General features: G+C 31.7%; 1 protein-coding gene across 1 annotated transcript in view; it reads left to right on the forward strand.

The window, feature by feature from the left end:
• Positions 1-12663, forward strand: part of LOC143050915 (phospholipid-transporting ATPase ABCA1-like) — a 54475-nt gene that overhangs the window by 793 nt on the left and 41019 nt on the right. The window contains exons 3-11 of the mRNA XM_076224021.1: positions 1155-1251; positions 1962-2103; positions 3834-3967; positions 4441-4568; positions 4940-5200; positions 6507-6590; positions 6971-7220; positions 10067-10206; positions 11345-11461. Coding sequence (XP_076080136.1) covers positions 1155-1251; positions 1962-2103; positions 3834-3967; positions 4441-4568; positions 4940-5200; positions 6507-6590; positions 6971-7220; positions 10067-10206; positions 11345-11461 — 1353 coding nt within the window. The remainder of the gene's footprint in view (positions 1-1154; positions 1252-1961; positions 2104-3833; positions 3968-4440; positions 4569-4939; positions 5201-6506; positions 6591-6970; positions 7221-10066; positions 10207-11344; positions 11462-12663) is intronic.

Genomic DNA, 12663 nt, shown 5'->3' on the forward strand with positions numbered 1-12663 from the left:
GGAATGTTGGAGCAATTAATTGGAAAAAATAAAATTTTCTAAAGGATCATCAAATTCTGTCTATATTACAGAAAGACAAAAAGATTTTACAATCCAAATTACTGTTTACCAAAAATAACTTGTATGTATAAATAGATATATATTAATGTGTAAAAAGTATTGCTACAATAGGAGTCATTTTGGTCAATTAATCTTTTGTTTAGCACATTGACCAGTAAGTGTTTTGCTTATTTAGAATTTTAATACTGTAGAAATGGGGATACTCAGGAATTGTATAAAAATCTAACCAACTCAGAAGAAAGTCTGTATAAGAACAATTACTTTACAAGGATATGCAATGTACTTATGATACGCTGACTGTATAAATGAAGGACTAATATTTGATATTATGCCCTGAATAAATAGTGCATAGGAAAATAATTTTAGATACAATGTATCCTATATTTCAATGGTAAGGATTTTTTTCTGGCTTCAAAAGTTGACGAAAAACTGACAAAGACATGACAGAAAACAAGGACTAACAACAGTATAAAAAACACAACATAGCTATATAGACAACCAAAGACTGACTGATTTTAAATGTATTATGACCAATTTGAATGCCTTTTACTCTTTTAAAAAATGTTTTAACACAAACTGGTTGTGTTGGCAAGAATTTCCCTATTGCCAATAAATTGATGCCATATCTTAATTAAGAATAATGGCAGATAATACCACTATCTCTGCATGGGTTGCAGTATCAATGCCATACTAGACAGCATTGTGGATGATTTAGATCAGATTAAAGAACTTTGTAAGAAAAAAAAGTAACAGAAAATAGTGTGCACTATACTCAAATCTTAATTGACTAGGATTGTCAGTTTTCCTATCGAAGGTCTGTGATTTTCTCCTGGCACTCAGGCTTCCTCCACCAATTAAAACTAGCCGTCATGAAATAACCCAAAAGCAGTGCTTAAAAGTGACGTTAAAACACCTAAAATCAAATAAAATCTTTAGATATTTGCAATTTGCTGGTATGTAAAAACGTATGTGTATTATTATGAGAGTGTGATGGCCTAAAGGAAGATTGTGTTTGTTCAAATTTATACTAATTGAGCTAACCATCTTGAAATAAAGATTATTATTATTGATAATGTTTTTGATCTACTTTACAGTACCACTTACTAGTTGAGTTGATAGCTCCATTGGTTTTATTTCTGATACTGGTCGGAATCAGAACAAGCCCTGGTTTGAAGACTTTCCATCATGAATGTAAGTAACAGAGTAAAAAATAGTTCTGAATAAGTGATACTGGTATAATTAATGCAAAGTATAGAAAAGTAAGTTTGAGAACTTTTATAGCTTTGTGTACATTCTTCTTGTCCCTTCCTTATTATTTTTTTTTAATCTTGCCAATTTTACAACTATAACTAAGAGATTACCATTATACTGACATCTGCATCTCCAAGGGCAATCAGTATACTGGCAGTTTTCAGCAAACATAAATTAGTAAGTAAAATAAAAGAAAGGGAATTGTAGCAAGTCTATCCTTTGTGTAGTGAAGCTGACTGTACAGTCATCACTTCGCCCCTTAATTTGATAAGTTACACATGCATATTCAGTTGATTTGTTAACGCATAGTCAGAAACCAGTATTTCAGATATAAATTAACCTAAGGATTAATTGGTGCCCTCTTTGAACTAATTCACAAATTATTAGCCTTCTTTTACTTAAAGGGTCCACAAAATGCTTTAGAATAAGGGTTCATTTATGTTTATGGTAATATAAGGGGTTGTTCTATGTTAAGGTTAGGGTTAAATATATTCATACTATATTCAGATTTATTAAGAACATGATATACAGGTGCTTTTCTATCATTTTAGATCATAAGTTGATCTACAAATACTTCATTTATTGGCTGCTATTTCATTGACATTTATTGAAAAAGCAAACTAAGTTAAATGTACATATTCAAATTTCAGGTCATTTTAATGGCAAAGCTATGCCTAGTGCTGGGTTATTTCCCTTTCTTCAATCCTTTTTCTGTAACTTCAACAATACTTGTTACAAGGAGATGACACCAACAGAATCAATGGGAACGGTAGACAGCTTTAACCAATCAATGTGAGTATAACATTTACTTAAACAAATCTGTCTTATTTTGCAAAAACATGACCTATTCAAATGTCTTTTGCTTGTTTGTTAAGTCTAACAAATATAAATATACTAAAAAAGAATTTGATCATATTTGTAAAATATATCTTCTTAAAGCCCCAGTCCCACTAGACCATGATCGCACCACGCTCACCGCGATCTGAAATAAATTTAGATCGTGGTGAGGTCGCGGTATGAGCGGCATGAAAATGTAAATTTTCGTTGCTTTCACGATGCTACTACGCCCTCTCTACGCTTCTACAAAGATCCCGCTACGATTATACCACGTTCTCACCGCGCTTATTTCGCGACCTCACTACGCTTATCAAGATCTTTCTACGCTCTTCACGTTCTCACTACGACCATACCACGAGTTATCCGATTGCAACACGATCTTACTGCGATTATAACATGTTCTTACCACGATTATACTACGTTCATAGCGCGATCTTACTACGTTCTCAGCAATAACGTCAACATCGTGTTCCATATCTATACAGTTCAATTCCTTCTATTTCTGATTAAATCGTAGATTTCTCGGAAACAATACAGTCATGCCACCAAAATCTTCCAGAACAAGTGGGCATGGTGGTAGGAGTTGATGTAGAGGCAGAGGGAGCAAAGTAACGAATCCTGATCAAGCAGAGATGTCGGACCGACCAATCCAATCTAAATTACAACCTATTGCTGGTCCATAAAGCTCAATGACGATATTTTAGTGAACGATAGCAGAGATGACATAGATGTATCAATATATATATAGGAAGATGTGGTATGAGTGCCAATGAGACAACTCTCCATCCAAGTAACAATTAATAAAAGTAAACCATTATTGGCCAAGGTACGGCCTTCAACACGGAGCCTTGGCTCACATCAATCAGCACGTTATAAAGGACCCCACATATTACTAGTGTTAAACCATTTAAACGGAAAAACCAACGGTCTAATCTTTATAAAAACGAGAAGCATGGTTGAGCCGTTAGAGCAAATGGATAATTACATTCAAACAAACAAAATATAGGGAGCTTTTTTATATATTTTATGTGAAAATGACAATGAGAATGATGGTCGTAGTGTGAACGTAGTCAGGTCGTAAGAAGAGCGTGCTAGAATCGTACTATGGTCGTGAACAGCGTGGTATAGTCGTAGTGGAAGCGTAGTTGGGTCGCAGTGAGAACGTGATGGTCGTAGTGAGGTCGTGATAACGCCGCTGTGCGATTGTAGCGCAGTCTCTCCGAATAGAATCACGCTTACGCTACGCTCTCGCTACGATTGTACAGCGACCTTTGCGATCTTACTACGATCTAAGTGCGCTCTCACTACACTTCTACTACGACCTGATTTCGCCACGACCGCACCATGATTGTTTTGAACATGATCAAAGTTGGCCACGCTCTTCACGATCTTGAAGACCTCACCACGACCGTGATACGACCTTACTGCGATCTACACGATCGCACTACGATCATCAAAATTTGCATTTTTTTCACAGATCGTAGTGCGATCGTGGCCTAGTGGGACTGGGGTATTATCAATCTCGTTATATTTGAGATTCAAAGAGTAGTAAAAAACGCAGATTACATGAGGAGAAATTAAGTTTGTGTTGACCAGATTTAATTCGTTTTTTCAATGATGAAAATGATATTCTCATTTACCAGTAATACATTCATAGTTTTGATAACTAACACTATTTTTTACAGTTTTACACAGTTAGTGAGTGACATAGAGGATTTGTTTCACAATCATTTAGATAAAGATACAGTTACAGATTTGTACAAAGACATACAGATTGGTTCAATATTACAACACAAAATAAAAAATGGTAGTACAACAGGTATGTAAAGCTTTTGTTTGTTTATGTCACATCAGTCAAATCAGTTCCTTCTGAAAGTTTGTCTTATTATTTACAGCATATGCATTGACTAGTATACATATACTTTATGTATGGATTGTGTTTAAAAAGCCTACATAAGACTTACACTTGATAATTGATTAGAAAAAGTCAGAATATTAGTTGGAAGTACTTAAAACAAAATCCCACGAAACACACAAGGAACACATAAGATACCTAAGAAATCACTCAGTAATCCATGAAAGGTATTCAATGGGCCTTTTGTGACCTATAGAAAGGTTTTAATAGTTGGGTTAAACTTGTTTGAAGTCCCTAACCCTCCCCTAACCTTGGACAGTGTTGTACCAATACAACATTAGAACTAATATAAAAAATCAGTTGAGAAAGGCTTTACTCATCAGATATCATAAGTATGTATGAGATTAGAAATTAATTGAAGCATATTGTTTTTGTAGGTGAAGTTAAAGTGGCTAATTTGTTTACCAACCTGACAACAATCAGAGAAGAGTTGAAAGAGAAAGGGGTACAATTTACTCTGGTGGAGTTTATACAGCTTATGAATGCCTCCATTGATTTTCAGAAGGTGAGAAAAATGCCAAATTATTGCTTCCATTCATTTTGATAGTCATAGAATAAAAATTATACAGATAGTTTGATTATTGTAAAAATAACAAAGTTTATATGCAACACAGTATTGTTATTCCTATTATAATAAAAACTGGTAAAATGTTCAAAATCAGAAAATTCAATTATTCAGAAATGTTGACTGCCATTGTTTAATGACGTTTCCACTCACTTTGTCTGTAAACAATGGAATTGACAGCAGACATTCTCCAATCCAAATTGGTGCTACCTTTGATATTGCCTTATGATTAAAAAAGACATATTATCAATTTAAGTAATATTGATATTATTTCATGCTATCAAAATTACTTTAAATACATTTTATTTTAGGTACATTTGTCAAACTTGAACACAGCTCTCAGAAGTTTTGACAGTTGCCCTGATACAGAATCTTCCCAGCAAGATGCCTTATCAGCCATGTCTCATTCTACATTATGTTCATCCTACGGATTACTGGGAAATTTACAGTTTTATCCTGACTCAGCTAAAGAAAATTTAATATCTAAAATATGTGGATTAACTAATCAACAGAAAACTGATCTGTTAATTGTATTTAGGTCAGGATTTAGTATCCAGAAGTTTGTTTTACAGGTATATATCTATTTACTAATATGATGGTATTGGAAAAATTAGAGTGGGTTGCTTTGCCATAACTTTCCATGTTTTCTGCAGTTTATGTTCAGGTTTTTATGTTTTTGAAGTGTACTGATATTTCTATTTGAAGATAACATCAAAATCAAAATATTCTTAGCTTGAAAATATGTTTCTTTGGAAAAAAATCATCTGAAAAGTTAGACTAAAGGCTAATTGAAATTTTCTGATGTTTTGTCAAAGGGGACACATATTCGCCATTTTTACACATCAATTTATAACCAAATAACTGCAGCTTTAAACAATATTTATCAAATCAATTTCATTATAGATGAATAGCAGACATTTCAAAGGTGTAAAGAACTGAAATTTAGGGCAATCAGTCAAAGAATTACTAAGAAATACTTCTTTGAAATCTTTTTTTCATTCAGGAAATTGGTGAAAATCGTTGTCTGTTTTTTGGTCCCTTGCGATAAGTGCCCAAATTTTGTCTTAGTTTAAAAAATAATCATATTTGTTATAATAATATAATTAACCGGCATATTTCTTCCATTTTACCCATCCTTTGAAGTTTTTGCACCTCATAATCATAAAAAGGCAAAACTGTGCCCCCAGCGAATATGAGCGCCCCACTCTATGTAAAAATTAAGATAACATGAAGTGTCAAACATGACATATTTGTCACTACCCAACAAGGAGAAAATATATATGACAGCTGTAAAGATATAATATTAATCACTGTGCATATACGCAATATGAAATTCTGGTGTTTAAAAAAGTTAAGGTTATCAATATCACAATGTGAGAGAAGAAAATTATTAATCTTATTTCTGTTACAATAACCTGGAAGTGTAAAACTCTATTAAGGGAGGGGAAAAGACCAGAACTAGTCCAATATCAAATCTTCTGCATATTGATATCAGAAAATATTAGCGACAAGCTACACAGTAAAGCTTTTAGCAAGTAAGAACAATGAACAAGCAAAACAGCTTCATATTGTGTGGAAAAGCTGATTTCTTATGATAACTGTAAGCAGACAATCTGATAATCTGTGTAATGTACTATTTCTGGTCTTTTAAGTAAGCCTGAAAAGTTCTGCTCTCAAATTGTGACCTTGCTAAAACTTCTCACAGATTTTGATGTCGCTGATAAATCTTCCCATATCTCAAAGCTGTAATACAAGAACAACTGAGCAGGAAGCCAAATAATGAATGATAAAAAAAGACAATTATTACTTATCAGTAATGTTAAGCACTTGTATTTCATGTTTCATTTCATAATTTTTCAACTTTGTCTCTTCTTGCAGATGGTGAAGTTTACATTTATTAACACCAAGCAGTTTCCAAATATAAATAGAATCTTCACTAATCTAAGAAATGTTTATACCTCGGTGAGTATTCAGATTTTAGAGAAACTTTGTTTTTATAAGATGTTACAACTATAAAAATAGTCATAAGATGTTTTGTCAATTTTGTACAACTGGATATAATACAGATCATTTGAATTTAAATTTGATGTGAATTTATTTTTTTCAAATTTTGATATCAATATTGCTTTCAATTATGATTTTGGGAGTCTGACATTTAGATAATGAAATTTTTATGTAGAAGAAAATTTCTACAATGCAGTTTTCAGTACAATAATACCTTATGTTAGGTTTGGCTTCCCTATTGAGGCCCTTTTTTATTTTGATTATCCGAAATCTCAACAAAGTTTTTCCAGTAATATGTTCAATATATTAGTCATATTTATTTTCAATTATTTTTACAGATAAAATCAATGAAAAGTTTGAAACACCCAAAAATAAAAGCAACATTTGAGAAACTGATCCAGTCCACATTAGACAATGGTTCTTTGAATACTTCCAGTATTGTACAAGCTTTAGGCCAGTTTGTTTGTGGTGACCATTCCTTTCTTCAAGTTCAGAGTGAGAAGCCCAGCGATCTGTTATCCAGATTTATTATTAGTGGAACTAAAGATTACCATGCTGAAGCATCTTATAATGAATATGGACCTAATGGTAAAACATCATTTTATTTCAGTAATGACCAACTTTCATTAAAATATTTTGAGTCATTATGAGTAAGTATTAATTGCAAATACTAAGCATTGTGATCTTGATATGAAAGCAGAAATACAATTTTTGTGTATTTCACTTCAATTGTTCTGTTGTCGATTGATAATTGTCTTGCAGTAAACAATAATATAAAGGAGATTTCAAAACAATGAAAATCCCTTCGCCTTGAATATCCCCTCACCTTTGTTTTACATATGAATTTATTGTTCATATTTATGAACAAGACTTATAAAAAGATATCTCTAAAAAATAGAAAAAAAAAGAAATGCAACAAAAAAACGGCTAAAAAATAAAATCATATATATGTTACAGTAAATAGGTGAAATTAGGAATTACACGTAATTACTAAACATTTCAGTAAATACCTGTAATCACTAGCCAATTTAGTAATTACATGTATTTACTAGTTGATTCAGTGATTACTGGTATTTACTGATTATTTTAGTCATTTTTACAGCTATTTACTGACTTGATTTTTTTGTTTTAAAATTAAAGACATAATTCAAGATACCAAACAAGAAAGTACAGGGATAGGGATTTTTTGGGCTTATACTTAAGGATTAAGGAATATAAGGCACATAAAAAGTGCATACTCTGTAGAGTTTGTGAATCGAAACTGAATAATGGTGGTTTAATACGTTTTGAAACTCCCTAAAAATCAGCATGCAAGACATTGATATCAATCCAAAATTTAGACAGACATTTGTGGGAAGTTTGAAGTGATATTGATTTGAAAATTGGTAAAAAGTTTTATCCAGACAAGTTATAGATGAAGTTGGCATTTTGTTTCAGGCTGATGATTGTGTACAGAGTTGTGGTCCTTGAACATTGAAAATTAACTCCACACTTACCCTTATGCTTGTAAATATTGATTTCAGAATTGGTATTAAGTTGACAAATTGCAGATCAAGTTCAAATTTTGTTTATATCTGATGATTTTCTACATATCTTATATATTCATTTTGTGGCATATATGACCCCCCCCCCCCCCACCCAAAAAAAAAGCAATTTAAAGAAAACACTGATATACATTTAACTCAAAAATATAAATCATGTTGATTGATGAATAAATTGAGTTAAAAACAAATCAGGTGAGCGATTCAGGATCTTGAGAGCCTATTGTTTATATTAATTTTGCTTTTCATGTTGCCCAATGACAAAAGTTAAAATCCCTTTTCTAAATAGTTCATCAGTTTTCCTAGTTTCTCGTTTTTATATAGGGGGACTGTTCTTTTCCCCATTTGAATGGTTTTACACTAGTTTTTTTGGGAGGCTTTTATAGCTTGCTGTTTGGTGTGAGTCAAGGCTAAGTATTGAAGGCCATAATTTGATATATGTACAATGGTTTACTTTAAAAGAAAATATACGTTACTTGAATTGAGAGTTTTCTCATTTGCATTCATACCACATCTTCCTATATCTATAAACTATAAAATTGAGAAAGGAAATGAGGAATGTTTCAAAGCGACAACAATGACTACTTCTGTCGGACATTTGTGATGAATCTTATCTTTTTGTGGATTGAATAAGTCACCTTAAAATTTCACCCCTTTTGTTGACATTATTTTCATTTTTGTCGAGCATGCATGTGACTTTTATCGCAAAAACACGAGACATAGTGAACCAACCTATGTTCCGTTATCAGCGGCTTAATTTTGATAACTTTCTTAAATTATCCTGGATTTCTACCAAACTTGAAAAGAAGCTTGTTTATGATCATAAGACAAATATTAAGAGGTAAATAAATCATGTAAAAATAAAATCCTTTTTTTCCGCATTTTATTAAACATGTTATAATGAACTTGTTTGTAGTTTTCATGCCATTTAACATTAACTTTTCACTATGACTGGGTTTCCACCAAACTTGGACAGAAGCTTGTTACTGCGATCATAAGATAATATCTTGAAGTAAAGTTTGTAAAATAATACTTTTATCGTATAGTACTTATAGCTGATCTTAGTTTTTCCAAGTTAACATTAATTTACATTCAAAGAGTAAATTATTAACTTGCAAGTGCACAACTCATCAACCATGTTTCTCAGCATATTTAACAAAATAGAACCAGTGAGATTGCCTGCTAAAAGTGAATTCTAATTTCATTATAATTAATGACTTAACAACACAAAAATCATATTTAATTTGCTATATATTTCGTAGCTTATGCACCAATAACAAAAAAGAACATTTTAGGTTGATCACTTTCAAAGAGTATTCACTGATCTTCTGGTAGGTATTACCATAACTTTTGATCAGCTGACCATATTACAACAATGTTTTAACAGTTAGTAAATAGGTGTAAAAAATCATTTAAAAATTAGTAATTACTGGTAATAACTGGGCAGTTTTAGGAAATACCTGTATTTACTAAGTGCATCGGGAATTACATGTAATTCCTGAATTTTAGTAATTACATGTAATTCCTAATTTCATCTATTTACTGTAACATATATACAACACAAGACCTTTACAATAGCAATGTACACATGCAATTAAGTATCTCAGTCCAGGAAAGGGGACTTTGTAGATGCAATAATGCATTAGATTGACACAATTTTACACAAAGAACAAAGTTACTGATATGAATATTTGATTCTATAGATGAAGAAGATAAACATTTAATTTCACTTATATATAGGTTTTAAAGATGAAGAAGTAAGATCTTTTTACAGCTTGTTTAGAATATTCCATTAGGAACTTGCTATCTAATTTTATACTTGTCCATAAATTCCACTGAAGAAAGTAATGAAATGAATTCAAATGTGATAACACAGACACGTTCTGTTTTTAGCTCCTGTTTGTCGTAAACTGGTGAATGTGATGAACTCTGACCCCAACACTAAGATGCTATGGAGATATCTAAAGGCTGTTGTCTTAGGTAAAATACCATATACTCCAGATACTCCTGCTGTTTTGGAGGTGATCAAAATGGTAGGTTTTTACTCTTTTTATGAAATTATGGGATGGAAAATATGAGCATACGTTATCTTTTTTGCATTACTAATCTATAAAGGTTTTGCTGATCAATAGTTAAAATTATGTTTGTAAGGAAGAAGTATCATCATTCTGTCAAATGTGTTCAACATGGAGATTTGAGCCGTTTCTTGAAAGATAAATTTGTTAGAATTAAACATGCCTATCATTTCATATTACATTAGTTTTATAAGCCCCTATATCTGAATAGGGAAAAATAGCAGTATTACATCAAATAAAGCTTTTGATCAAGTTTTAAAATACAATTTGATGAGGAAGTGGAAATTGATAAATAAACGTTTTGATAAATGTCACCATTTTGGTTAAAGTAAAATGCCATAAGAAAGATGATGTAGATTTTTTTCATCAGATGAATATTGATGTAACGGATTTGATTACTGTATGAAAAATAGCTGTTTTCAATTAAAATCTTTAATGAGTCTTACAATAACTTAAAGTTTTACACCCTTCAGCTACCTTAACAAAGCTTTTCACATGTGTCAATTTAAAAGTTTTAATCTAGGTTAAATAGCATCAGATGTTCAACAAAAACCAGATTATTATGAAAAATAGTAATTATTTACGTTCAAAGAAGCATAAAGAGAAAATATAATTACAAATTTTACAATGGCTTAGTTTTTTTAGGATCTGGCTTGAAAGTTCAGAAGGCAATGTGAATTGTATCATATGTCAATAGAGTATGTTTTGTGTCACTCCTTATATAGTATTTGATTTTAGTGGGTCTTTCTCAAAGGAGGATCAAATCAAGTCTTATGTAGACATTTTTATGCCCTGCCACACCAGAGGGAGAATTAAGTGTTAACCTTTTACGTCCATATGACAGTCCTACTTATCTCCCAATGGAAGTTTCATTTTTCTAACTTAAGTTTGCCTCAACCAAATGTTGTGAAACTCATTACCACACAACACAGATCAAGTTCGAAATTTTGTTGGCATCACATTTACCATTCTTGAGTTATGCCCCTTTATAATGTTATATGCAAAGGTGGCATCATCTGTGTCCAATAGACACATTCTCCATTTATTTTAGTATTAAAAATGTTATTTATAAAATAAATGTGTATTCTATTTTAAGGCAAATCGTACCTTTTCTGACTTGGCTGATATAATAGATATAGCAAATAAATGGGAAAGCTATGTTGATAATCTCCAGGAATATCTCAAACAAAGCCATGGATTTGGACTTATACAGGTAAACATTTGACAGCTTTCTCTGAAATAGTTATCCCACTAAACAGTCCCAAACAGTGATATATAATGTGCACCAATTTGTCTGTTACTGTGTCTATAATTTAAATTAAAGTAAAAGAAAACATATCAGGCAGATTTTTTTGTTGCATTTTTTTTTCATTTTTAGGATACCTTAGAACTTTCAACTTCGAATTATTATATGCTCCCTACATATTTCCATCTGTCACTTGAATTTTTTGTTTCACCTTTTTAGCTCACCGTTCCGATGGAACTGTGAGCTTTAGCCATCACTTGGCGTCCGTCGTCTTTGTCCGTCTGGTGTAAACTATTTCAAACATCTTCTCCTCTGAAACTACTGAACCAATTCAAATCAAACTTTAGCTGAATGATCCTTAGGGTGTCAAGAATAAAGATGGCTGCCATGGCTAAAAATAGAACATAGGGGTAAAATGCAGTTTTTGGCTTATATTTCAAAAACCAAAGCAGTAAGAGCAAATCTAGCATGGGGTAAAATCGTTCATAAGATAAAGTTCTATCAGTCCGAAAATTTTTAGATGAAGCTTATAACCCATTGTTTGGTTGCTGCCACTAAATTTGTAATTTTAAGGAAATTTTGCAGTTTTTGGTTATTGTCTTGAATAGTATTAATGATAAAGATAAACTGTAAACAGCAAATATGTTCAGTAAAGTAAGATCTACAAATAAGTTTTATATGACCAAAATTGTCAATTGACCCCTTAAAGAGTTATTGCCTTTAAGGATAATTTTACACAATTTGTTTATCATGTTTTCTTACTTTAAAAAATCTTCTTTTCTGAAACCACTGAACCAATACAAACCAAACTTAAGCTGAATAATCCTTAGGGTGTCTAGAATAAAGTTTGTGTTTAATTTTCTGTTTCGTGAAAGAACATGGCTGCCATGGCTAAAAATAGAACATAGGGGTAAAATGCAGTTTTTGGCTTATATTTCAAAAACCAAAGCAGTAAGAGCAAATCTAGCATAGGAGAAAATCGTTCATAAGATAAAGTTCTATCATCCCTGAAATTTTCAGATGAATGTTATAACCCATTGTTGGGTTACTGCCACTAAATTGGTAATTTCAAGGAAATTTTCCAGTTTTTGGTTATTATCTTGAATTGTATTAATGATAAAGATAAACTGTAAACAACAAAAATTTTCAGCAAAGTAAATTTACAAAAA

This window comes from Mytilus galloprovincialis, chromosome 1 (assembly GCF_965363235.1).
Source record: "Mytilus galloprovincialis chromosome 1, xbMytGall1.hap1.1, whole genome shotgun sequence".
Classification (NCBI taxonomy): domain Eukaryota; kingdom Metazoa; phylum Mollusca; class Bivalvia; order Mytilida; family Mytilidae; genus Mytilus; species Mytilus galloprovincialis.